Source organism: Podarcis muralis, chromosome W (genome assembly GCF_964188315.1).
Source record: "Podarcis muralis chromosome W, rPodMur119.hap1.1, whole genome shotgun sequence".
Classification (NCBI taxonomy): Eukaryota; Metazoa; Chordata; class Lepidosauria; order Squamata; family Lacertidae; genus Podarcis; species Podarcis muralis.
This window is the reverse complement of record NC_135674.1, coordinates 13,413,042-13,440,772: the sequence shown is the minus strand read 5'-3', so window position 1 is coordinate 13,440,772 and position 27,731 is coordinate 13,413,042. Positions and strand designations below refer to the sequence as shown.

General features: G+C 50.0%; 1 protein-coding gene and 1 pseudogene across 2 annotated transcripts in view; one reads left to right on the top strand and one right to left on the bottom strand.

The window, feature by feature from the left end:
* LOC144326277 (UDP-N-acetylglucosamine--peptide N-acetylglucosaminyltransferase 110 kDa subunit-like) overlaps positions 1 to 27,731 on the bottom strand; it is a 133,960-nt gene that overhangs the window by 47,615 nt on the left and 58,614 nt on the right. For both annotated transcript variants that reach the window (XM_077922828.1, XM_077922827.1), the window contains exons 8-14: positions 22,811 to 22,951; positions 20,206 to 20,306; positions 11,660 to 11,813; positions 9,537 to 9,638; positions 7,530 to 7,709; positions 7,036 to 7,194; positions 851 to 940 (exon numbers count right to left, since the gene is read on the bottom strand). In XM_077922828.1, the coding sequence (XP_077778954.1) occupies positions 851 to 940; positions 7,036 to 7,194; positions 7,530 to 7,709; positions 9,537 to 9,638; positions 11,660 to 11,813; positions 20,206 to 20,306; positions 22,811 to 22,951 (927 nt within the window). The remainder of the gene's footprint in view (positions 1 to 850; positions 941 to 7,035; positions 7,195 to 7,529; positions 7,710 to 9,536; positions 9,639 to 11,659; positions 11,814 to 20,205; positions 20,307 to 22,810; positions 22,952 to 27,731) is intronic.
* Positions 25,171 to 25,474, top strand: LOC144326279 (U6 snRNA-associated Sm-like protein LSm5 pseudogene; annotated as a pseudogene).

Sequence of the window (27,731 nt, the reverse complement as noted above, 5' to 3'; positions counted from 1 at the left end):
GTTTGAACACCGACTAGTGATTTAAATCATGATTTAAATCTATTTGATTTAAATCAAATCTACCCTGTTATATATATATTACCAAGCAAGAACTTCAACCAGCCACTGGAAAGCTCCCGAGAAGCGGCAAAGTGACCACCACCACCCCACCCCATGTTACACGACCCTTCAGCCATGAGTTCAGACATGAGTTTCCAAGCTCTGCCCCAAAATCTGATTTATAGATTATTGATCGCTAGCCTGGATGGTTTGCCTCACTAGCTAGGGCAGTCAAAATATATTAATTATCCAGTAGCACCTTAGAGAACAACTAAGTTTGTTCTTGGTATAAGCTTTCGTGTGCATGCACACTTCTTCAGATACCTGAAGAATCTGCTAGTGCCGATTATTCATTATTTAGCCCCCTCTTCCGATACCGCACATTCCTCCTAACAACGTCTAGCATCCAAGAACAGAAAGTACACAACATTAGCGCTTCTTCCTTCTGCCAGATTATGCATTAAAAGCCTGTTCTTGGCCATCAAAGAGCTTTAGCAAGAGATAGAGAAGGGAAGTAAACAGAGGCAGGAAGAGATGACCGTATCTCTGAGTTTTATTTTGATTTTAAATGTGATTAGAATTGTATTTTAAACCAATTGTTTGATTTTGTGTTTTAATGTATTTGATAATTGATGTTAGCCGCCCTGAGCCCGGTCTCGGCAGGGTAGGCAGGGTATAAATAAATTATTATTATTATTATTATTATTATTATTATAGATTGCTAAACTCCTCGAAATGACAAGTATCTTCTGGAAAAGGTTGCCCGGGCAAGAGCGTTATTTAGGATATATAGGGGGGAAAGAGCTCTCACCTGAGATAAGTCAATAAAGTGATTTGCTTCAGCCATCACCTTGACCCGGAAGTTTGTGCCGTCGTCAGGGCTGAGGGCATAGCAGAAGACCTGGGAAAGAGAGGAGATGCTTAGAACTGAGGCTGACCAGTCACTGAATGAATGAATTAATCTTTATTTGCGTTGGCAATTGCAATAAAACAATACGATATACAAAGAATGGAAATTAAAAGTCCATTGTATAAAATACATTTGAGGGTCATTTGAGCAGGGAGCACGCGAGAAGCGACAAAAAACACAGGGGCGGGGGGGGGGGGGGGGAACATCGGACAAAGCCCATCTTTCCCAAATGCTGCAGGAAAACGCCAGAATTTACGAAGCGCATAAACCATCACAGCTTTCCTCCAAGATGAAGCAATCGCTAACAGAGAATCGTAGAACTGGGGAGTTGGAAAGGGCAATGAGGCTCATCTAGTATGACCCCCTGCAATGCGGGAATCTTTTGCCCAAGAGCTTCCCTCTTGTGGCTTATCCCCACAACAGCTACTGACTTTGGGTTTTAATAATAATAATAATTTCATATTTGTACCCCACCCTCCCTGGCCGGAGCCGGGCTCAGGGCAGCTAACATGATAAAACTAACACAGTATACGAAGAACATAGAAACAGGCAATCAATCAATTAAAATGCATCTTAAAACAGTCAAGCAGTCTAATCCAGGCATCCCCAACCTGCAGCTCTCCAGATGCTTTGGCCTACAACTCCCATGATCCCTAGCTAACAGGACCAGTGGTCAGGGATGATGGGAACTATAGTCCAAAACATCTGGAGGGCCAAAGGTTGGGGGTGCCTGGTCTAATCCAGTGTTTCCCAACCTTTTTTGGGCAAAGGCACACTTGTTTGATGAAAAAAATCTCGAGGCACACCACCATTACAGCCCCGTGACGTCAGCGCGCAGCGTCACGCCGGGAGGGACGCACGAAAGTGTAACTTTCAATTTTTTTCCCTCCCCCTTGCCGGGGAACCTCCAAGCTTTGGGGGGGGGGGAGGAGGCAGCAAAGCGAGGGACTGAGGGACTCCTCCAACGACAAGGGTTGGGGAAGAAGAGAAAGGGCTATTCCGCTCCAGTCACGGGAGGGGAATATGTACTGGCCCAACTGGTGTGCGGTCTTCGGAAAGCGGGGTGCGGGAAGGAAGCCTAGGCTCGGGGTCATAGAATCATAGAATCATAGAGTTGGAAGAGACCACAAGGGCCATCGAGTCCAACCCCCTGCCAAGCAGGAAACACCATCAGAGCACTCCTGACATATGGTTGTCAAGCCTCTGCTTAAAGATCTCCAAAGAAGGAGACTCCACCACACTCCTTGGCAGCAAATTCCACTGTCGAACAGCTCTTACTGTCAGGAAGTTCTTCCTAATGTTTAGGTGGAATCTTCTTTCTTGTAGTTTGGATCCATTGCTCCGTGTCCGCTTCTCTGGAGCAGCAGAAAACAACCTTTCTCCCTCCTCTATGTGACATCCTTTTATATATTTGAACATGGCTATCATATCACCCCTTAACCTCCTCTTCTCCAGGCTAAACATGCCCAGCTCCCTTAGCCGTTCCTCATAAGGCATCATTTCCAGGCCTTTGATCATTTTGGTTGCCCTCCTCTGGACACGTTCCAGTTTGTCAGTGTCCTTCTTGAACTATGGTGCCCAGAACTGGACACAGTACTCCAGGTGAGGTCTGACCAGAGCAGAATACAGTGGCACTATTACTTCCCTTGATCTAGATGCTATACTCCTATTGATGCAGCCCAGAATTGCATTGGCTTTTTTAGCTGCCGCGTCACACTGTTGGCTCATGTCCACCGGGCGCAAGGTCCACCGACCTCGGCGGAGAAAGGCAACAACCGGAGCCGATGACCAGTGGCGTAGCGTGGGTTGTCAGCACCCGGGGCAAGGCAAGTAATTTGCGCCCCCTAACCCCTTACCATGGTGATTAATACTGACGGCTCTACTCTGGGGCAAACTTCGTGGTGACTACTGCCCTCCGTGGTGTTGTTTTTGCAATTAAAGGACCCCTGCCTCAAATAAAGCATCTTGGGGATTGGGGACTGGGATTTGCCAAGGGAGCTGGGAATTGCAGTTCAGTGGCGGGTCAGGGGGAGAGGGTCCCTTCCGCGCCTGGGTGCCGCGGGCCCCTTTGCGCCAAGACGCGCGTCTTTGGGCGTCGCGGCGCAGCCTTCTCGGTCTCCCTCCCCGGCCCGGCTAGCCCCGACGCGGCTTCTTTCTGGTGCGGGGAGGGGGCTTCTTTCTGGTGCTGGGGCCAGTGCGTTGGCCGGCCTCCGGCGCGGGTGGGCGGGCCCTGTCGGGGCGGGTGGGCGGCCTTGGCGCGCAGGCACTAGAGCGCAGGTGGCTCCGGCTGGGCGCTTCATTCGCCGCCGGTGGCACGTTTGGCGGGCTGCGCGCGTCCACACAGCGACCCAAGCCTGGGCGGCGTGGCGCTTGGTGCCGGAGCCTCCGCCCGCAGCGCCCCGTCGGGAGACCCGGCCGGAAGGAGCCTCGAGCCGGCTGTCGGACGCGGCTGAAGCAGCCAGGGCGGCATGGCAGGCGGCGGCGGCTCTTCGGCGACTCCGGAGGCAGCGAGCGCGCCCCCCCCAGAAGTTGCGCCCGGTGCTGCCAGCCCCCCTGCACCCCCCACGCTACGCCACTGCTCCTCAGAGTCTTTTCCCGCCGCCCCCTCGCAAGACAGCCCTGAAGCCGAGCGCAGAGTGAGGGGCGGGGCCCGGCAGAGTCTCGCTGCCCCCCAACGCCTCTCGAGGCGGCATGAGGGGCGCTGCGTCAAGGGCGCCGGCGGGCGCAGCAGCAGCTCCTGTCAGGGCACGAGGCGGGCCCGGCGCCTCTCCCCCACCCACCCCGTCCGCCCACCCATATCCCGCTCAGGAGGGGCCGGTGGGCTGGCAAGCGCCTCACAGCAGCAGCACCAGAGAGGGAGAGAAGTCCGCCTCCCGCTGCCGCCGCCTCTTCATCCCCAGCAGCAACTTCCCTGCCCGGCTCCCCGCCGCTGCCGCCGCCTCCTTCTCTCCCTGCTTTGCAGTAGCAGCCGCCGCTGCCGCGGCACACAAGGCAACATCTCGCGGAACACTAGTGTGCCGCGGAACACCGGTTGGGAAACACTGGTCTAATCTGTCAGTGCCTAAATGATCTCAAGCGTCAGAACAACTTGGCTGCCATCAGGAAATTTCGCCCGTGGTATGACTCTCTCCCCCCTTCCCATTTCAACTCTCCGGCACCCGATCTGCATAACCGAGCGATCCCAAAATGTAGACGTGCTTTGACCGTCACAAGATTAAAATGTCTCGCCCTTGGCTGGTCTCGAGGGATGATTCCAACAGATTCCACCCAAAAAACGCTCATGTCCCTGCAGAGATGGCAGCACCAAATCAGTGGCACATGCCCTTTATAAAAAGACTTGAGGAGTGAGATTATCACCCCTCTTTTATTGCCCGTTCCGGGTCGCTGCACTCTTTCCTTTCAGGTCGGGGACAGTGGATTGCGCTAGGGGAGGAGTTGTCGTCACGGCACCCCTTGGTGTGTGGAGTTCCGCAGGGCACAATCCTCTCCCCAATGCTTTTAAACATTTTTATGCGCCCCTTGCCCAGCATGTCTGGAATTTTGGGCAGGGCTGTCATCAATATGCTGATGACACCCAGCTTCATCCGTTGATGGACGGCCATCCTGACTCGGCCCCGGACACACTGACCAGAGGCTTGAAAGCTGTGGCCGGATGGTTGTGCGGGAGCCGGTTGAAGTGAAATCCTTTGAAAACAGAGGTCCTCTGGTTGGGCTGGGACGACATGGGGCTGGGGGGCCAATTCCCATCTCTTGCAGGGGTGCAATTAGTGCCAGCGCCTTCCGTCAGGAGTTTGAGTGTAACCTTCGACGCCTCCCTCTCTATGGAGACACAGGTTACAGCTACAGCAAAGGCGGCATTTTCCCACCTTTGCTGCTCTAAGCAGCTGGTCCCTGCCTTCTCTTGCCCTGATCTCACCATGGTGATCCATGTGGTGGTCACCTCCTGGCTTGATTATTGTAACTTGCTCTACGCGGGGCTGCCCTTGAAGCTGACCCAGAAACTCCAGCAGGTGCAGAATGCCGTGGCGAGACTCCTTACGGGGTCCTCACCGCAGGATCACATTTGTCCAATGCTATACCAGCGGCACTGGCTCCCAGTGTAGTACAGGGTCAGATTCAAGGAGCTGGTTTTAACCTTTAAAGCCCTATATAGCCAAGGCCCCTCGTACCTGCAGGACCGCCTCTCCTGGCATGACCCGCGGAGGACCTTACGGTCCGCAAATAATAATACAGTGGTACCTCGCAAGACGAACGCCTCGCAAGACTGAAAACCCGCTAGACGAAAGGGTTTTCCGTTTTGGAGGCGCTTCGCAAAACGAATTTCCCTATGGGCTTGCTTCGCAAGACGACAGCCCATAGGGAAATCTCCGGGACAGCGGGGAAGCGCAGCGCGTCTTCCCCGCTGTCCTCGGACCTCCTCCGAAGGCTGGCGGCGGGGCGGGGACAGCTCCTCCCGCCGCCGCCCGCCATTGGGACCATGCCCCGATGCCGGGGGCGGGCGGGAACGCCTCCCCCCGCCGCCCGCCATCGGGACCATGCCCCGATGCCGGGGGCGGGCGGGAACGCCTCCCCCCGCCGCCCGCCGCGCTTTGCTGCTTTCCCCGGAGTGCTTTTAAAGGTGGGCGGCGGTGAGGGAATCCCTTGGACCCTCCCCGGACTTGAAAAGAGCTGCGGGAAGTCCGGGGGGGTCCAACGGATTCCCTCACCGCCGCCCACCTTTAGAAGCGCTCGGGGAAAGCAGCGTGCTTCGCTGCTTTCCCCAGAGTCCTTTTAAACGCAGGCGGCAGTGAGGGAATCCCTTGGACCCCCTCCAGACTTCCCGCAGCTCTTTTGAAGTCCGGTGGGGGGAGAAGGGCTTTTCTTCCTACCGCCAGCCTTCAGAACAGCCTTTTGAAGGCTGGCGGTGGGAAGAAAAGCCCTTGTCCCCCCCACCCAGCCTTCAGAAGAGGTCAGGGGACAGACTGTCCCCGGACCTGGTCTGAAGGCGGTTTCCCTAGGAACGCATTAATTGATTTTCAATGCATTCCTATGGGAAACCGTGCTTCGCAAGAGGAAAAACTCGCAAGAAGAAAAAACTCGTGGAACGAATTAATTTCGTATTGCGAGGCACCACTGTATCTTGGAGGTCCCAGGCCTCGGGGATGTTCAACTGGCCTCAACCAGGGCCAAGGGCTTTTCATGCAGCCAAAAGATGTGATCCAGGAACATGGCGGTTTCCTCAGCTGTCACCGCATGGGAGCATGCCACAAAGTGACACATCTTGGTCAGCAGGTCCACCACCACCATGACAGCCGTCTTACCTCGTGACATGGGCAGGTCCGTCATGAAGTCTATGGATACTGCCTCCCATGGTCTCCCCAGTGTGGGTAAGCCCCGCCGGAGCCGCCCATTCCCTCTTTGCTCTCTGACACATGTCGCATCCTCGTACATATTCCCGCACATCCTCCCTTACCTTGGGCCACCAGAAATCCCGCGTAACTAACAACATGGTCTTGTGTTGCCCAAAGTGCCCAGCTGTAGGGTTGTCATGGAGCTGCTTGAGGACTCTGACCCTCAAAGGCTCTCCGTATTTTTCGCTCCATAAGACACACTTTTTCCCTCCTAAAAAGTAAGGGAAAATGTGTTTGCGTCTTATGGAGCGAATGCAGGCTGCACAGCTATCCCAGAAGCCAGAACAGCAAGAGGGATTGCTGCTTTCACTGCGTAGCGATCCCTCTTGCTGTTCTGGCTTCTGAGATTCAGAATATTTTTTTTCTTGTTTTCCTCCTCCAAAGACTAGGTGCATCTTTTGGTCTGGTGCGTCTTATAGAGCGAAAAATACGGTAATTACAAAGGTGGCCAGGTTTTGAGCTAGGGCAGTCAGAATAAAACCCACTCTCGATTCAAATGTATTTGATATCGTTGACTTTTCAGTTCTATTCTTTGCAGATCGTCTCGTTTTATTGCTACAGCTGAGGGCTGACACAGATGAAGATTCGTTTGTTCGTTTGGCCCAACGTGGGGCTCGAACCCACGACCCTGAGATTCAGAGTCTCGGCGCTCTGCCGCCTGAGCTACTCACACGGCCACCCTCTTGTGCACCTCACCTCGAATTTGTCCGAATTGTGCATGCCTGGGATGGACTGCATGAGATGGGAGGTGGGGTGGTTGCCGAAGTCAGAACTGACGTAGCCCACGCGGAGCCGGCCCTCACTGGCTTTCAAGTCCTTGGAGTGTTCGTAGGGCGGCTTGTGGAGGACGTTGATCTGGCAGGGGGATTCGAGGAAGCAATGTTACAGAAACGACATGTAATAATAATAACTTTTTTTCCCTTTGAATATTATTATTCAAAGATGTGGGAGGCCCTACCTAACAGGAGTAGCAGTCAGGGATGATGGGAATTGTAGTCCCCAAACAGCTAGAGGGCCAAGTTTGGCCACCACTGCTCTAGATCAGGCATGGCCCAACTTGGCCCTCCAGCTCTTTTGGGACTGCAACTCCCACCATCCGTAGCTCACAGCACCAGTGGTCAGGGATGATGGGCACTGTAGTCCCAAAACAGCTGGAGGGCCAAGTTGGGCCATGCCTGGCACAGACCCACCTTGTCCAGGCAGAGGTTCCCATGTCTCTCAGCGATAGCCTTTCGGAAGCCGTGAGATAGCGGATAAAGCATGCTGTGATGGGGGTGCACCGAAGGGAGTCGGTTCTTCTCCAGCTGGTCAGCCACAATACTGACAAGCTTCTTCATTCTCTCGTCATAATCGGTCCAATCACAAACGATCTGAGAGGAGGCAAAGAAAACCCTGAATTACGTTCTAGATTCAGGTAGGTAGCCATGTTCGTCTGACACAGTCGAAATATATAAAAAAATTTAAAAAATGTCCAGTAGCACCTTAGAGACAAACTCAGTTTGTTCTTGGTATAAGTTTTTGTGTGCATGCATACTTCTTCAGATACACTGAAACAGAAGTCACCAGACCCTTATATATAGGTGGGAGGGTGGGGTGGGGTATTTCTCAGAAGGGTAGTAGGAGACGGGTGATTTTACTGTTCCCAAAAGGAAACCTTCCTCTGCTTGTCCATATTGAGATGATGCCAGCAAGGCTGAACCTTTCGGTAAAAAAGGATTACAGACCTGTGCCTCCATGATTGACACCTTCTTAATCCTTGTACAGTGGTACCTCGCAAGACGAATGCCTCACAAGACAAAAAACTTGCAAGACGAAAGGGTTTTTGAGTTGCTTCGCAAGACGATTTCCCCTATGGGCTTGCTTCGCAAGACGGAAATGTCTTGCAAGTTTGTTTCCTTTTTCTTAACACCGTTAATACAGTTGCGACTTGACTTCGAGGAGCAACTCATAGCACGCGGTGTGGTAGCCTTTTTTGAGGTTTTTAAAGACTTTGGTGATTTTTGAAGCTTTTCCAAAACTTTTCCGAAACCGTGCTTCGCAAGACGAAAAAAATCGCAAGACGAAAAAACTCGCGGAACGAATTAATTTCGTCTTGCGAGGCACCACTGTATTTAATGATAGTAACACTTGGCTGTCGTGCGCAGGCAGACTTCTTCAGATACACTGAAACAGAAGTCCCCAGACCCTGATATATAGTGGAAGGAAAAGTCCCCAGACCCTGATATATAGAGGGAGGGTAGGGTTTTTCTCCGAAGGGTAGTAGGACTCAATGGGTTTGGTCAACCTGTGGGCAACTGTGAATGACTGCAATTAGTCCTACAGGAAAAAGCAAGGGATAGTATGCAGATGGTTAGCACATGTAATGAGACAGGAATCCAGTATCTCTATTCAGACCAGGTCTCTCCATCGTTTTCAGTTGAGTAATAAGTTGTAATTCAGCAACTTCTCTTTCAAGTCTGTTTCTGACAGCTGCTTGGAGATCCTGTATTGAATGTCCTGGGAAGATAAATGGGCATAGATCTGACATCAGGAATCGCAAGACAGAGAAGCCAGTAGGAGAACACTTCAATCTCCCAGGACATTCAATACAGGATCTCCAAGCAGCTGTCTTCTTACAAAAGAATTTCAGAAACATTACATATGCTAATCATTACATATGCTAATCATCTGCTACATCAAAGCTACCTTCTATCTTTATGACCCAGGATGCCTGGTGAAGCAACTGGCTTGTGTTTTAGAGTGCTTATACATGCCTGTCAGGCGTAGAAAATGAACAGTAAAGAAGATAGGCAGAGATGCAGAGGCTTATGGGATTTGATCAGAAATTATTGTCAATGACTCAAACCCAGTCAACGCAATGCTTTCATTGCCGACACAATGGCTTGCTTCATTTTTCATAATTCCTCATAGCAATCCCACCTGACCCCCACAAGGCATCTCCTCCTACCCTTCTGAGAAATACCTGACTCCACCCTCCCACTATATATCAGGGTCTGGTGACTTGTGTTTCTGTGTACCTGAAGAAGAGTGCCTGCACACAAAAGCTTTGACCCAGAACAAACCGAGTTAGTCTCTAAGGTGCTACTGGACAATTCCTTACCACTACTGTGGTACCTTGGGACTTAAACGCTTCGGTTCCCAAACCCTGGAAACCCCAGAAGTGTTAGCCCTTATATTGGTGAAAAAGCCCTCCTCACCTGCAAACAGTGCGCCAAGTTGCAGTAAGCATCGGGAAAGTCCGGCTTCAGTTTCAGGGCGGTGCGATACGAAGCAATTGCCTCTGGGATATTTCCAGAATCCTAGAAAGGGAGGGGAGGGATATTTTAGCAATTGCCACCTGCTTTTTGTCTCAACCAGTAAAACCAAAGATGAAGCAGAGACGAACGGTACAATGATCCACGCCGGGTGGACATGTAAAAAAAATAAAGAGAATTTTGGGATAGCATACCTAATGAGCTCAAGACAGGCATCCCCAACCTGCGGCCCCCCCATATGTTTTGTCCTACAACTCCCATGATCCCTAGCTAGCAGGACCAGTGGTCAGGGATGATGGGAATTGTAGTCCAAAACATCTGGAGGCCCCAGTTTTGGGGTTCCTGCCATAGGCGAACTCAGCCCTCCAGCTGCCCTACAGGCAGAATTATGAGAGGTTTCAGAACAAACATTTCATAGCGAACAGGACACTTGCAGAGTATTGTCTAAAACAGGGGTGCCCAAATTTTCCCCAAAGGGGGCCAGATTTGATTAGCTTTTTTTACGATTTACCCCAAAGTTGCTGAGCTTTTCTTAGGATTTTACCCCAGGAAGCCAGATTAAATCGACCGGCAAGATTTAACCCCAAAGACGATGAGCTTTTTTTTCTAGGATTGAAGTTGTTGAGATTTCTTTAGGATTTAATCCCAAACTTTTTTTTTTTTTTTTTAGATTTTTACCCCAGGGCATATACTGCGTTGTTGACCTTTTGGGGGCAATTTTACCCCGAAGTTGTTGAGCTTTGCCCCAGTAAGTAAACTGGATTAGGCCCCTGGGCAAGGCTTGCGACATGCCTGGTCTAAAAGAAGGCTGGAAAAATTTAATTCTTCGGAGGGTGTGGATTGACGAAGGACAGCAGGAAATAGGACAAATGCAATGCATTTGAGATCTAGGAGAGACGAGCGAAAGGGCGCCGTCAGAAACATGACATAGGGATCGCATTGGGGTGATCGGAAGTCACAATGTGATTTTTGGGTGTAGGAATCTGCCATGCTTTCCCGCCTGTATAAGACGCCCTCTATTTCGGGGGGCTCAAATTTAAGAAAACAAGCCATTCACCGACCCAATCGCCCGTATAAGACGACCCCCCCCATTTTTTACTTTATTTTGGAGTAATAAAACCCCGCCTGACACTGAAAAGTACATTTCCCCCCTTTTTTCTTTTTTTAAATTTTATTTACAAACACATAAACACAATAATACAAAAATTATATTACCCTACCACCATAAATTACAGACATTAAAACACCCTTGCGACTTCCCTCGACTGTCCCTCACCCTCCTATATATTACACATTGCATTTTTTTTCCTATTTATTATTGACTTCATTTTACATGTTAGTTGCCGTACATTTTCAACACTATACATTACATATATAATACTATATATACGGATTCCCCACATCTAACCCTAAACCCTATACCCAACTCACTATTTACCCAAATACCCATGTGACTTCACTCACATTCACATTGCAATTTTAATCTAAATTTATATTTCTTAACTCTTTTAACTTGCTGGTTTTTTTCACCAGCTTTACAAACATATCAGCATGTTAGTTTTTGAGCAGTACTTGGACATGTAATCCTCAAACCATTTCCATTGTATTTCTATTTTCTGGTTTGATTGGTACCTTATTACTGCAGTTAACCTTGCCAATTCTATAAATGCAATTTCTTTATCTAGTCATCCTTTGTGTGTATATATTTCCATTTCCAGTTTTGTGCAAGGAGTAGCCTGTTGCATATAAGAATATCTTTCGATCTTGTGGTATTTGTTTACATCTTATACTCAGTAAATATGCCTCTGGTTTTTTCTCTAAATTAATTCTGAGAATCTTTTTTATTTCCTCATGAATTTTTGAACTATTCCACAACCCCACCATAAATGTATCGGTGTGCCTCCTTGCACTTCCAGCATAAATTCTGGTTTTCCCTTTTTCTTTTTGCGACATGTCTCGATTTGGGATGGCTTTCGCCAATTGTTTTCCTTTGTAAAAACTAATGGATTTCCCCGTCATCCCCCCCCCCCCAGAAAAAAGAGATTTAGCATAGACACAAAGCTCACCTTATGGATGGAAGCGAGGTTGCTGTGGGCATCGGCAAATGCAGGATTTATTTGGATGGCTCTTGTGTAGCATTGCAGAGCTCCTTGGACGTCTTGCATTTCCTTCAAGGTGTTCCCCATGTTGGAATAGGCGTCTGCAAAAGTGGGGCTGATTCTGACGCGTAGGGCGAGATAAAAAGTGTATTTTTGGTACAAAAACACATCGAAGTTACGCAGGGGAAAAAAGGGCCGAGAGGGCTCTTTCTATCCCATGCGGTGGTCATTAGGGCAGTTCATAAAAAACTCTTTTTTGAAAATGCCTACTCCAAAGGTCTTATCTTACTACACTAGGTTTATATAGCTATATCTGAAATTTCATGCGTATCAGTTAATACAGGCATGGCCCAACTTGGCCCTCCAGCTGTTTTGGGACTACAACTCCCGTCATCCCAAGCTCACAGGACCAGTGGTCAGGGATGATGGGCATTGTAATCCCAAAGCAGCTGGAGGGCCACGTTTGGCCATGCCTGAGTTAATATCTTGACCCTGCTCCACTGAAAAGCATTGGGTGTTCAGTAGGGCGGTTCATAAAAAACTCTTTTTTTTAAAAAATGCCTGCTCCAAAGGTCTTATCTTACTACATTAGGGATTATACAGCTATACCTGAAATTTCATGCATATCAGTTATTATCTTGACCCTGCTCCGCTGAATTGAAATTTCAGCCTTCACGGCATAGGAAAACGGCCAAGTAAACAGCTATTTTTGTGGAGGAGGAAAGGCCCTAGGATGACACCCGTAATTGGAAAGAAAGGGACTCATCCCTGTGGACACGTGTTCAGCATTATTGTACGTAAACTCTGCCAGTGCTAGCTTCTCCACCCAATCATTCTGCCGCTGATTGACATAGCAGCGCAAGTACTGCTGCAAAATGGCATTCGCTCTCTCCACCTGTCCATTAGTCTGTGGGTGCCTGGCTGTGGAGAAGCTCACCTCTACCTCCAACAAATTCATGAGCTTGCGCCAGAAACACAAGGTGAACTGTCTTCCATGGTCCGAAATTACCCTAGAAGGGACCCCATGCAGCCATAAGATTGAGATCCAGGAACATGGCGGTTTCCTCAGCTGTCACCGCATGGGAGGATGCCACAAAGTGACACATCTTGGTCAGCAGGTCCACCACCACCATGACAGCTGTCTTACCTCGGGACATGGGCAGGTCCATCATGAAGTCTATGGACACTGCCTCCCATGGTCTCCCCAGTGTGGGTAAGCCCCGCCGGAGCCGCCCTTTCCCTCTTTGCTCTCTGACACGTGTCGCATCCTCGTACATATTCCCGCACATCCTCCCTTACCTTGGGCCACCAGAAATCCCGCGTAACTAACAACATGGTCTTGTGTTGCCCAAAATGCCCAGCTGTAGGGTTGTCATGGAGCTGCTTGAGGACTCTGACCCTCAAAGGCTCTCCCGGTACATACCGTATTTTTCGCTCCATAAGACGCACTTTTTCCCTCCTAAAAAGTAAGGGGAAATGTGTGTGCGTCTTATGGCGCGAATGCAGGGGGGAGGCAGGCAGGAAAAGCCCCCAAGAGCCACACACAAGCTCCCTGCGGCTCTTGTGGGCTTTTCCCCAGGAGGGAGAAGGGATTGAAGCGGCCAGTCAGTCCCTTCTCCCTCCTCGTAGAAAAGCCCAAAGGAGCTGTGCGCTCCTTAAAGGGTGCACGGCTCCTGTGGGCTTTTGCGGGAGGTGGGGGAATTCCCCCACCTCCCGCAAAAGCCGTGCGCTCTTTAAAGGGAGGTGGGGAATACTCCCAGAGCTTGTCGGGGCTGGGGGGGCGGGCTTCCCCCTCCAGCCCCGTGAAGATCTGGGAGAAGTGGACAGGCTGCACGTGTGGCCCCAAATAGCTGCGACAGGCTGCGTGCAGGCCGCTTCTCCCAGAACTTGTCGGGGCTGGAGGGGAAAGCCCGGTCCCGCCCCAGCCCCCAAAAGCAGCTTGATCCCCCCTCTAAAAACTAGGTGCGCCTTATGGAGCAAAAAATACGGCACAGTGACCCTTTGTAGAATAACAGCCCCCCTTTCTCCTCAAAGCCCCCATCTGCTCCCAGCCCCTCCTTGAGCTCGCCTAATTTCCTTTGAGCAAAGTCATCGTCTTTGGTGAGTCTCACCAGTTCTGCCTCCCCTGCCAGTGCTCCCCCACAGGTCCATTTGTCCCCCTGGAACCTATGTCTGGCCACGGGTGGCCCTTAATCTTCCATGTACTCAGGTTTCCTGGATAGCGTGTCTGCTCTCACGTTCTGCTCTCCAGGGACATATTGGATCTTAAAGTTAAAATTGGCAAAAAACTCTGCCCAACGGATCTGCCTCTGAAAAAGCACACACAGTGTGCCAATATTCCAAGTTCTTGTGGCCTGTCCACACCTGGATCTGCTGCTGCACCCCATCAGAAAGTGTCTCCACTGCTTAAAAGCCGCATAAATGGCCAGCAATTCTTTGTCATAAATTGTGTAATTTTGCTCCAATTTGTTCAGCTTCCGGGAGAAAAAGGCACAAGGCCTCCAATCTCCCCCTGCATTTTGTTCTTTAAGCTTTCAAAGGCCTGCTGCACCTCCTTAGTCCACAGAAACTTTCTCTTCCCACTGAGACAACCAGTTATGGGCGCCAACAAATGCGCAAAGTTCTTGATAAACTTTCAGTAGAAGTTGCTAAAGCCCAGGAATCCCTGCAAATCCTTCTTCATCTTGGGGCTTTCCCAGTCTAGCACAGCCTTCACCTTCTCCTGATCCATGGCAAGTCCCCTATCCGACAGCCGGTACCCCAGGAACTCGACCTCACAAGCATGAAACTGGCATTTCTCCAGTTTGACCCACAACTGATGCTCCTTGAGCTTCTCCAAGAGTTGCAGAACGTCCTCCACATGCTGTTTCTCATTCTCTGAAAAGACCAAGACGTCATCCAAGAAACAGACACAGTACAGGAGGGAACCCAGCATGTGATGCATGAAGGCCTGGAAACAGGGACTTCTGCCTTGTAGTCCGAAGGGCATAATGAGATACTCAAATGCCCCTAACGGTGTAAACATGGTCGTCTTCCATTCGTCTCCCTCTCACACCCTGATCAGGTTGTAAGCTCCTCTGAGGTCAAGTTTGGTAAAAAATTCTGCCCTGGCGTACTCTCACCAATACGTCATCGATGCAAGGCATGGGGAAAGCGAGGGGTTCCGTCAAGGAGTTGACAATTCTGAAATCCACCACTAGGCAACACACTTTTGTCCCCTTTTTGTCCACAAACAACACTGGACTCCCCACCACCACCTTAGATTCTCGGATGAAACCTCTTCTCAAGTTCTTGTAATTAAACTCCTTCAGATCCTGTATCTCTTGGTCTGACACTGAGTACAGCTTACCCGCCAGCAGTCTGGCCCCTGGGACTAAATTGAGTTGACAATCGTACGGCCTGTGTGGGGGTGACTTGTCAGCCTCCCGCTCGCTGAAAACTTCCTAAAAATCCGCATACTGCTGAGGAATTACCTTGTTCTCCCCCAGACTCGCCATAGCGACCTTTGTCTTCCTCTCCCGTGGCTCCTCCCCTCCCAGACCGTGTTCCACACAGTGTGCCGACCTGAAGGTGAGGGATCGCTGGTGCCACGACACCACCGGATCATGGAGAGCCAGCCAGCTCATTCCCAGAATGATAGGAGGTCCTGCCAAGGTGGTCACATGAAAAGCAATGGTCTTGGAGTGTTTGGAGACCCTCATTCTCATGGGGGGGGGGTTGGTGTGTCACTCCCCCCCCCCAGCAACTCTCCCATCAATGGTGGTGACTTGCAAGGGAAAGTCTAGCGGGAGCAGGTGCAACTGGTGCTCCAAGGCAAAGTCTCTGATGAAGAAATTTGCACTGGCTCCTGAATCGACCAAGGCCTGCACTTCCACCAGGTGGCCATTAGGGAGCTCCAGCACCACCTTGACTACTATGCCCGCCTTGGGAGGGCACGGATGGGGCCCTTCTACTGTGCGCCTGATAAACATTGCGTCCATCACCTCATAAAATTTCCTCAAGTCCTGGAGGGCATCGTTTCCCGCCGCTATCAGGGCTCTCACCCATTCCCGGGCTGCTCCTTCTAAGTGGGCAACTATGAATGCCACCCTCTCCTCATCATTGTCAAACTCTTTCTTTTGCAAGTCCAGCGTATTTAAACTCAGTCTTAAAGGCAAGGTACTCTTGAGGGTTCCCGCTAAATTTGCTCACCAGCCCCGGTACCTTTTGTTAGTTTCTGTTTCCTCACTGTGCAGCTGCTTGCAGTCACAGGACTGTGTTTACATTCCAAAGAGTCCAGATACTTTTAAAAAAAATAATATTTATTACTTTTAAACCTTACAAAAAAAGGGGGAAAAAAGAAAAAGAAAAATCAATACAATATATAAACAATACACAACACAACATTAACACATTAAACAAAACGAAAGCAAAAACAATTCAAAAAACACACATCTTACCATCTCAATATCCTCTCTTTTATTCCCTTGTTTCATCGACCTCCTCTCACCTCCCTTTTTGTATTCCATTTCTATTAATTATTTCAGCAAATCCTTTCCATCTTTCTCTATTTTCTGTCATATGATTATCTTAACATATTTTAACCTTATTTTCCATTAATACTATAATACTTATTTATGCTTAATTCCTTAAAACATTTCTACTAAAGCCGTATAATTCCCTTCCAACATTTTTCTAACACTCATTAATTTTACATTATTTCCATATATAGATTTTAAACTTTTTCCAATATTCTTCCACCGTCTCTTCTCCCTGGTCTCGGATTCTGCCAGTCATTTCCATCAATTCCATATAGTCCATCAACCTGGTGATCTTCTGTCCGAGGCTCTTAACTCTTTTCCAAGTCCCTTCTGCAGGTCTTCTTCATATTTATACATGCACTTTACTTTGTCTTCTCCTGATCTTGTTCTTATTTTCCTTCCTTTGATGCTGAAAAGTAGATCTTGGGGAAATTCCCACCTAGCAATGTTTTTATTCCTTTTCGAGAAGTCAGCCAAATCTCCATAGTTAAAACTAAAATTCAAAAGATATTTCCAGTCGTATTTCAAAGCTCCTCCAAGTCTGGCGGTCCCCACAACTCCAGTCTCCTCCTGACCCAAGTCCAGGTCCCAAAGGTCAATAAATCCCTGCGTAAAGGGATCTATCCAACTTTCCTTCTCCAGTCCAAGCGGGGCTCCAATCCTCAAAGTCTGACTTTCTCTAAATTCAGTCATAAAAGGCATCAACTTATAGTCATCAAATTGCATCTGTGAAGCTGGAGCTCTCTCCCTCTCCACTTGTGCTACAACAACTTTCTCCCCCGCCTTCTCCTCAATTTGCCATGTCAAAGTAGATCCCTGTATCGATTCCTGAATAGTTTCTGTATTAATATTAACTTTTTGTCCCAAATTAGGCACTTTTTGTTCCAAGTTATGAATTTTTATAATCATCACATCCGTCTTCTTATGGAGCTGTTCCAGTGAGTCAATAATCTTACATAATGCAACCACTAAGGCTTCTTCTGTCAACATTCTTAATGGTCCAAGGTCAATCCCAGATTCTCACAGTCTTATCTTGCAGCTGGAAATTCCCCCAGCTTAGCTCATGTAACAATTTCAAAGGCTTCCTCTAGGGGGAAACAATTTCTATTTGTATCAAAAGTTAGTTTCAATTTTCAATTACTTTTACTCCTTTTTAAACGCAGAAGGAGACAATGGAAACAATGTATTTCTCTTCTTTAACTTACTGTCAACAAACGATCTATTCACAGTCAATGAGCATATCCAAAACTTCAGTCTTACTAGCAGCCCGTTTCCAGGTTCAGAGCGGTGGTAATTTGACTTTCTTCACTCTCTCCTGCAGGCTTATGCGGTCTAAAATTTCCCCCCTCTTCTCCTGCTTCCAAGGGGGGTTTGATGATTTTAGCCGATGGAAGTTTAATCCTTTATGAAAAGCTTTCCAAGACTTTAGCTTGCAGCCTCTTTGCTTCAGTCTATTTACAAAAGTGGAAGGCGGACTTCCTGTTTGAAACCTCCCCCGTTTCGGTGCCAAATTAAGACGTTTAAAAATCCAATTTTCCGTTCTACTCACGGGTAGTTGTTTTAAGATCAAATTGTCCACAGGAAAAAGTCAGCGCTCTCCGGCAACGGCAATGCGGTTTCACTCCGTGAAAGCAGCAGTCAATTCGAAGCACCGCGCCACTCACCCCACATCGCTCCGGATCCCCGAAATCGGGTTTCCCCGCGAGTAGGGGAGGCGCAAAAGGTGCCAGCCGAATCCCACATTCACAGGCTTCTCCCGCCTGTGGTTTTTTGTGGGTCCCCGCCTTCGCCGTGGCGGCCAGACCCTAATTTCCACAAAGCGAATTCCTCCCGATCAGAGGAATTCAGCCATTACCGGAGGCGCTAACCCGGAAGTCTGTCAAAGAGTCCAGATACTATTGGAGTCTCAGGGGAAAGGGAGATGGGATGTGACGTTACTGGTTTCCTGTTTCCTTTGTTCAGTTGCTCTCTGCTCTCACAGGGAGAAGATGTATATTTCTTTGCTCTCTGCATAGCTTAGTAATAAAGCATAAAAATGTAGCTCATACCTATCTCATCCTTCCGCTGTGTTGTTTTGATGCTCTGCTGGGAGGGCTCGTAAGAAAATGAGCCTTATCAGCTCAGAGGAACGGAGCTGAGATCCCAACACCTTTCTCCTCACCGGATTTGCCTTGATGTGCTGCTCCTGCAATCTGCGCTCCTCCAGCCTCGCTCTGAGATCAGCGACATGCGCTTCCAGCTCCACGTTCCTCTGCACCAGGGCCGCTATGTTCCGCACCTCCTCTTCCTCAGCGCCTCCGCCTGCAGCTCCTTTTTTCTGGTGACTCATGCTGCTCTTCACTGCTACATGCGAGCAACCTTAAAGACTCCCAGATTGCTGTCAGATGCTGTGTGGTGGTTGCTCGTGAGTAACCAGGCAGGACTCCGACCTGTCTTTTACAGGTTTTATTGTGCCAACTATTTACAGTGCAGATACACAAGGTTCATGTCCGTCTTAGTCACTTGCAGAATCTGGGAGTGGCCCCTTCCGGCTTCTCCCCCAACGTAAGAACTTAAGACGCCCCAAATTTCCGCCTCCCCTCTTTGCGTTTCACCCCTCTGCGCAAGTTGGGCGACGGAAGTGGCGTGTGCACCTCCGCTTGGGCTCTCAGCAGCATCTTCGAGCCCTCTCCTCGCTTGGCTGGCCCCTTCCCTCTCTTCTCCACTGGAGGTGTGGCTTTCCCCACCGCTGGACGAGGAACTGCTCCTTACAAATTTCTGCGGCTCCCTGTATCCCAATGCCGTCCCTGCCTCCCTCCCCTGTTCTGATGGCAGTCCCCTGACAATAATAATAATACCTTTATTGTCATTGCACATCCTGTGTACAATGAAATTAAACGAGCCTCCCTCCACCCCCCACTCAGTCTCTTATCGAACAATGCACCACCTCGCAAGTCAATTTCGCAATGTTATTTTCTGTTCAACAGCCTAACAGCCCACGGATAAAAGCTATTTTTTAGCCTGTTGGTACGGCTGATTATGCTTCTTATCTCCTGCCCGAGGGTAGAAGATTAAAGAGGTGCTGGCCAGGGTGTGAGTCATCCCTGAGAATTTTTCTCACTATTCTAAGGCAACGATCCCTTGCAATGTCATCTAGCGGACTCAAGGGACAGCCCATGATATCATGTGCTGTATTCACCACCCTCCATAGAGACTTTCTATCAGTGGCTGTCAGGCAGCATACCACACTGTGATACAATATGAAAGGACACTTTCTATTGTGGACCGGTAGAAGGAGTTCATCAGTTGTTGTTCAACATTATTCTTTTGTAAAACCCTGAGGAAATGGAGTCTCTGTTGGGCCTTTCTGACCACCTGAATTATGTTGATTTTCCAAGCGAGGTCCTCACTAAAGTAAACTCCCAGGAATTTAAAGGACGACACTCTCTCCACACAGCCCCCCCCCCCCCCGATATACAACGGGGCAGGTTCCCCTCTCTTCCTCCAGAAGTCCAACACCATCTCCTTTGTCTTACTACTATTTAGGTGCAAGTTATTCTCTGAGCACCAAGTAAATACTTTTTGAACCTCCCCCGTACGCTGTTTCATCTCCGCCTACAATTAGGCCCATTATGGTAGTATCACCTGCAAACTTAATAATTACTGTGGATGTATCAGATGATATGCAGTCATATGTGTACAATGAGTACAGGTAGGGACTTAGCACACATCCCTGTGGGGTGCCAGTGCTAAGCTTCAGGGGAGTAGCTGTAACAGTCCCAATCCTCACTGTTTGTGTCCAATCCCTCAAAAAGTCTTTAATCCAGTCACAGATGGTAGAAGAAAGGTCCAGATCTGTGAGCTTCTTAATAAGAATATCTGGGAGGATGGTATTAAAAGCCGAGCTATAATTTATTATTTATACCCAGCCAGTCTGGGCTGCTTCCAGCAAAATTAAAATACAATAAGGAGGAGCTCTTTCAATCTATTTTCCCCATGGCTTTGGAAGCTCACCTGATGGCCTCCTTGTAGTGCATAAGAGCCTCCTGGAGCTTTCCTTGCTGTTGCAAAACGCTGGCTAAATTCGAATGCGCAGCCGCAAACTCTGGGAAGACCTGCAGGGAAGAAGATCACTCTTAGTTCCCCCGAGAAGGCTGTACAGTGGACGCTCGGGTTGGGAACGTGATCCGTGTGGGATGCACGTTCGCAACCCGCAGTGGTGCATCTGCACATGTGCAGGTTGCAATTTGACGCATCTGCGCATGCGCAATGCACGATTTAGAGCTTCTGAGCATGCGTGACTGCCGAAACCCGGAAGTAACCCGTTCCGGTACTTCCGGGTTTCGGCAGTCCGCAACCCGAAAAAATGCAACCTGAAGCATCTGTAACCCAAGGTATGACTGTATTCTAAAGAGACGGAGGCCACTCTTTGAGGCTCAAAGGTTACGGGTGCGAAATAAATCCACCTTTCAAATGACTTGTAAAAATTAATAATAATAATTAGTGACCTATGGACTGCCTTTTTAGCATGCAGAGGAAATACTGTTCGGAGATCAGACTGTCAAATGATCAATGCCATATTTTAAAAAGCCCCACTTTTAGGCTGAAACGTGGCAGGGGCTGGCCACGAAACAAATTCTCATTTGGAATGACTTGTAGTAATAATAATAATAATAATAATAATAATAGGCCTATGGACTGCCTTTTTAGCATGCATAGGAAATCAGACTATCAAATGATCAATGCCGTATTTTAAAAAGCCCCTCTTTTAGGCCCAAAGGTTGCGGGGGCCGAGCGTGAAATTAATCACCATTTGGAATTAACTTGTAATTATTATTATTATTATTATTATTATTATTATTATTATTATTATTATTATTATTATTATATAAAAAACAATAATAATAATAATTAGGGACCTAATAGACTGCCTTTTTAGCGTGCATAGGAAATACTGTTAGGAGATCAAACTGTCAAATGATCAATGCCGTATTTTAAAGAGCCCCTCTTTTATGCTCAAACATGTCGGGGGCCGGCCGCAAAACAAATCGCCATTTGGAATACCGTATTTTTCGCACCATAGGACGCACTTTTTCCCTCCTAAAAAGCAAGGGAAAATGTGTGTGCGTCCTATGGAGCGAATGCAGGCTTTCGCTGAAGCCTGGAGAGTGAGAGGGGTCGGTGCGCACCGACCCCTCTCGCTCTCCAGGCTTCGCTGCATTAATCCCGAAGCTTGGGGCGCGCGGAGCTCAGCGCGCCCCAAGCTTCTGGGTGCCGGCAAGGTCTCGCTAGCCCTGGGAGAGCCCCGCGACGTTGCGTGGCTCTCCCAGGGCTAGCGAAGCGCCGCGCTAATCTCGAAGCTTGGGGCGCGCGGAGCTCAGCGCGCCCCAAGCTTCTGGGTGCCGGCAAGGTCTCGCTAGCCCTGGGAGAGCCCCGCGACGTTGCGTGGCTCTCCCAGGGCTAGCGAAGCGCCGCGCTAATCCCGAAGCTTGGGCCTTCGGGATTAGCGCTCCGCTAGCCGTGTCTAGGCTGCGGATAGCAGCCTGCTTCCCGGAGCGCCGGGCGCCCTGAAAGCAGAGCTCCAGGCGCTTCGGGAACACATCCGCAGCATGGGGAGCCTTGCAGGAATTCCCCACAGGGCTCCCCACGCTGCGGATAGCAGCCTGCTGCCTGGCGGGTGGGGCGCCCTGAAGCAGAGCACCCCTCGCGCCAGGCATACATCCGCAGAGTGGGGAGCCTTGCAGGAGTTCCCCACAGGGCTCCCCACGCTGCGGATAGCAGCCTGCTGCCTGGCGGGTGGGGCGCCCTGAAGCAGAGCACCCCTCGCGCCACGCATACATCCGCAGAGTGGGGAGCCTTGCAGGAGTTCCCCACAAGGCTCCCCACGCTGCGGATAGCAGCCTGCTGCCTGGCGGGTGGGGCGCCCTGAAGCAGAGCTCCCCGCCCGCCGGACAGACATCGGCCAGCCCCACAAGCTTGGGGGACAGCAGGGAGGCGCAGCGCCACTATCCCGCTGTTCCTCGACCTGGTTCGGTTTCCCTGACCTGCTTTTGGGGGGGAAATAAAGGGGAAATTTTTTCCCTTTATTTCCCCCCCAAAAAACTAGGTGCGTCCTATGGTCCGGTGCGTCCAATCGTGCGAAAAATACGGTAACTTGTAAAAATTAACAACAATAATAATAATAACAATAATAATTAGGGGCCTATGGACTGCCTTTTTAGCATGCACAGGAAATACTGTTAGAAAATAAGACTATCAGATGATCAAGCTCAGCTGACAAGGAGTGGCAAGCGTCCAGCTTTTATTTCAATTTCATCGCCTTGCTTTGTTTTTCTGATGAAAAAGCAGATTTTCGATCATTCTAGGAGGCCCATGACTATAAAAACAGGCACAGACCCTTTTCTTTCCCAAAGTGACTTATCAGGCCAAATGAACACCATGCTTTGTTGATCCTTAAAATGCTATTTCACTTTCAGTTCATCACCATTACTTCCGTTATTGATCACAAAAAATCTGGCGATTTGTAAAAAGCCCCAAACCAGGCATCCAGGGTATGCATGCCTAACCCTGGTGTGTCAATTATAATAATTATTATTGTTGTAATTCTCCACGCAGGTACCTCAAGAGCTTTCCGGTAGAGGCGGACAGCCTCCTCGATATTCCCTTGCTCTCGCTTGATGTTGGCCAGGTTATTAAGAGAATCCGCGTGAGTTGGGCATAGACGGAGAGCCGTGTTGTAGCATTCCTCGGCTTCGGCAACCTTTAAAACATAAAACAGAGTATGTACGCGAATTGTTTGCAGGCCGTGTTGTAGCATTCCTCGACCTCAGCAACCTTCGAAACACAAAACTGAGTTTTTACGCAAATATTAGGACGTGGTTCACAGGCACCCAAAAGGCTGCGCTGAGATGACCCCGATTCATGTGCCAGCCTCTACGGCTGGATTTATGTTTCAGGCAGCGGTGGCGAACCTATGGCTCAGCTGGGAAGCACGAAGCCTCCGAGAGATCCCCAGCCGGCTCCCGCTTGCTCGCAAGTAGGAACGGGCAGCCGGGGAATGCGTGAAGGAATCGTTCTTTGCGTCAGCCATCGGCCACAGCAATAAAACAACAATATGATATACCAGGCACGTCCAAAGGCAGTTTCGGGGGCCTAATTAAAAAAAAAATATTCAACAAATCCTAAAAAAAAAAAACAGCTCAACAACTGTCCAGGTTGTCCTCACGCATGTTCACTTCATCAAATCTGACCCTCTTTGGAAAAAGTTTGGGCACCCCTGCGATATACAAAGAATAGAGATAAAAAGTCCATGGTGTAAAATACATTTTGGGGTTTTGAATCAAAAGTCAAATAGTGGATCTTATTCTGATTGCCCCGGCTTAAAACCTTGCCACCTCTGCTGTCACCTGCTCCTCTTGATCTGCCAATCTGGCAGCGGTTGGGCGACCTGGAATGGACAAAAAAAGAGGGGTGATAATCTAATTCCTTTTTATAAAGGGCATGCACTGCCAATTCGATCAGGCTGCGTCCGCAGGGACCGGAGCATTTTTCGGGTGGAATCTGTTGGCATCGTCCTTCAAGTCCAGCCCAGGGCGATACATTCAATCTTGCAAGAGTGAAAGCGCGTCTGTATTTTGGGATTGCTAGATTACGCCAATAGGGTGCCAGAGTCTCAAAATGGGAAGGGGAAACAGAGTCATACTGCAGGCAAAATTTCCTGATTGTGACCAAGTTGTTCCGATGCTAGATACCATTGAGGCGCCGGCAAATTAGACCATTATCTTTACTGACACCCAAAGTGAGTAGCTGTGGTGGTGAAAACCACCAGAGGGAAGTTTTCAATAGACGATTTGAGTCCAGGCGCTCTTGGGACAATCCTCCAGCTGTTCTGGGACTACAATGCCCACCATCCCTAGCTGAAGGGCCAAGTTTGCCTATGCCTGCACAAGAGTCTGTTTAGCCAAGGAGATGCAATTGGTGTCTATTGTGCCGGCAAAATGTGGGTGCCTTAGGAGGAGGTGTCACAAAAATAGGGGAAATGTAAACCCAAGGGCTTGAGTGGTGAAAGGGGATTTCTTTTGTAAAGAGCGCTGCTTGTATGTCTCAGGTGCGAATTGCCACGACTGCTTTTCCTCCGTTGCTTCTTGGGGTGCCTGGTCCACTGTTAGAGGGGGTTCTGTAAGCAGCCTCAGCTGTTCTGTCATTCCACCACCTGGCCCTCCAGCTGTTTGGGGACTACAACTCCCACCATCCCCAGCTCACGGGACCAGTGGTCAGGGATGGTGGGCCTTGTACTCCCCAAACAGCTGGAGGGACAAGTTGGGCCATGCCTGGTTTAGGCAGAGCCAAGAGTTAAGTGTCCTACGATCAGCTGGGGAGTGCAGAGCCTCCACTCTGCTCCTGAGAGATCCCTGCCTCCGCTCCTGCTTGCTCTCAAGTAGGAGCAGGGTTGGGCAGCTCAGCTGGGGAGCGCCTGGCTGCCTTTGGGTGGTGCAGGGGCTCTCTGATGCAGCTTCCACCTACCACACCCTCAGCAACTATTCAGCCTGGCTGCCTTGCAAGGGCTCTGGTGCGTATGTGGGGGCTCCTTTAAACCTCCCCCTTGAGGGGAGCACAGCCACAACCCCCTCAATGGAAAGTGCGACGGAGCCTGCATCGCCCCAGCTGAGCTGCCCCGATCCAGCTCCTGTTCCCGAGCAAGCAGCAACGCTGCCAATAGAGCAGCCCGATCTCACTCCTACTTGCCTGCAAGCAGGAGGTGGATGGGGGGGTGGCAGTGACATCCCTTGCTGCTCGCTTGCTGCCTGGCCTGCCTTCCCTCCCTCTGTGGCACTCAAAATGGAAGTTATGCTGAGAACAGAGCACGTTCTGCTTCTGGAAAAAGTTCCAAAACCGGAACACTCCTTTCAGGCTTTGAAGTATCCGGGTTCCAAGTAGTTCAAGAACTAAGCTGTTTGAAAACTTAAGAGAATGGCGGACTCAATTAGTCCGGATTTGGGGCAAAATGGCAGCCAACGCGACTACCAACCCGTCTCAGCTTCTGCCTCTTGAGCTGGGGGACAAGTGCATAGGCTCACGAATTCACATCATGATGAAAAGTGATAAATTGTTGGCACACTCCTAGCATTCGAGGACTTTGTCAACATGGTATTGGAAGATGTTACAGAATTTGAGATCATACCTAAGGATGAAGAATTACAAAGCTAGACCAGATTTTGCTAAATGGAAATAACATAACAATGCTGGTTCGCGGAGAAGGACCAGAAGCGTAAATAAAGTCATATGCCATCTGTCAGGGGTTCAGGGAGGGAGGCACAGATGAGGGAGGAGACTGAGAGTGAGGGGGAAGAATCCAGGAACGAGGAGGAGGAGGAGGAGGATGACAATGACTTGAGGGTTTCCATGAGTCTTTCAAGTGAATCGGAGGATTCCCAAAAGGGGGCGCCCCTGGTCAGGCCAAGGGGAGCCACAGGGGGGACTCGTCAGGAGCAGGGGAGCAGCAGGGAAACCCCGAGTGGGAGTTGGAGATCGGGGCCGGCTTCCCCGCCGGAACGGAGTGAAGAGGGTGGAGTTCCCAGTGTGACAGACGAAGCAGAGCAGGAAGCAGAGAGGGGAAGGAGATCGGGGCAAGACGTCCTGCCGGAAGGGGCGGAGAGTAGCACAGAGAGTAGTGTAGCTGTCAAGAGGAAGGTCAGAGGTAGCGAACGCGCGCCAAGTTCAAATGTGGAGGCGCGCGGAAATGCGGAGAGCCCGGAGGAGGAGCCTGGTCCCAAAGCACGGAGGAGGGGGGAGCAGGCGTCTGGGGACTCAGCGTCAGGGGAAAGCAGGAGGGAAGGAACCCAGGGGGGTAGAAAGACCCTGCGGAAAAGGAAGGACAGGAAGAGGTGGACCAGCAGAAGCCTCTTAAACTGGTGTGGAGGCGGGACTGATTCAGAGGGGACTTCAGCGGTCTAAGCGTAACAGACGTGGGGCTGCGCGCCTCGGCTGTGGAGCAAACAATGTACTTCAATAAAGACTTTTGTAAATAAAGTGGACTTGGCGTTGGTCTCTTGTGAGCTGGGACCTGAGGCGGCCCTGACAGTAAGTCCCCTCTCAGAAAGAACGCAAAAAATTTTTTTGCAAAGCTCACGAAGTGTGGCAGCCATGAGTGCGGAGGAACAGTTGACAGCACTACGGAACGCAGTCACCGAGCTCTCCACTGCGGTAATAGCCTCTCAGAAGAAGAGTAACGATGCGGAGAAGCGATGCCAGGATCTGCAAGCCAGGTGGGAGCGTGCATGCAGAGAGGGGTTCCCAGGGTCCAGATCAGAGGGAATTGGACTTGGAAGGCGGGGGGGCAGTTTGGTCGCCCACTTCGATGGGAACCTGAAGCACTACCCCAGTTTCAGAGCAGAAGTCCTATATGCACTGCATTTGCTTCGCAATGACTTTAAAGATGAGGAGGAGAAAGTGGGTTTTATTGTGTCTCATTTGCATGGAGACGCCAGAGCATGGCTGCGCAATTTGTGGTGTGAAGATGGTCCTGCCCGCCGCGATTCTGATGAATTTATCAAAGCTATGGACGCTTGTTTCCAGTCCACCGTGGATGTTGATGTTGCGCGCCGAGAGATGCACGGACTCAGACAAGGCAAAGCCACTGTGCGTCAGTACCATTCGCGCTTTTTTGCATTGCTGACTGTATTGGGCTGGGAGAAAGACTCCAAACCAGTGAGAGATTTGTTCTGGGAGGGACTCCACGGCTCCATAAAAGATGAATTGGCCAGGGGTGACAGACCTCAAACCCTAGCAGAAGTAGTACAGAGGGCTCTTGCGATTGGAATACGACACGAAGAACGTCCTTGGCACAGTGAGGAAGGTCGCCAGGTGCGTGCGCCAGCCAGGGCACCTCCTTTTATCCCCAGGGAGTTCGGCCAGGCGCATCCTTCGCCTCTAATGCGGCAGGGGGAGGAACCAATGGAGCTTGGCGGTGCTAGAGCTCAGACAGCAGCCAGAGCCCCAACGTCCGGTGCAGTCAAGGCGAAGCCTCCTAGAGGGAACAGGAAATGTTACATCTGTGACAGTGCACAGCACATGGCTAAAGAGTGTCCCCAGAGGCTCCAGAAACACACTGCAGCTTTAGCAACGGTCGCAGCAGACGTACTTCACGAAGAGCAGTTTCAGGGAAACGACAGTGCCTGGCTGGAGACAGCGATGCTGGGGCTCAGCCAGGCGAGTCTGTAGAGCAGTCCCCAGCGATTTTGCAGCACACAGACCCCTTACCACCCAAGCCAGCGGTGCAGCTCACTGCAACACTCCAGTTGCCGAATGGAACCACCCTGGAAGTCCCCATTACAATCGACTCTGGGAGCAACGCGGACTTTGTGGGGGTGCAGTTCGTCAAGCAGCATCGCATAGCGCTTCTGCCAGCTACCACGCCCCTGAACGTAGTCACGGTCGATGGCAGAAAATTGCTAGGAGGGCAAGTTGTGCAACAGACGCCTCCCATGGTGATGCAGATTGGAAATCATCGAGAAGTCATTAGCTTCAACGTCACCCGCCTA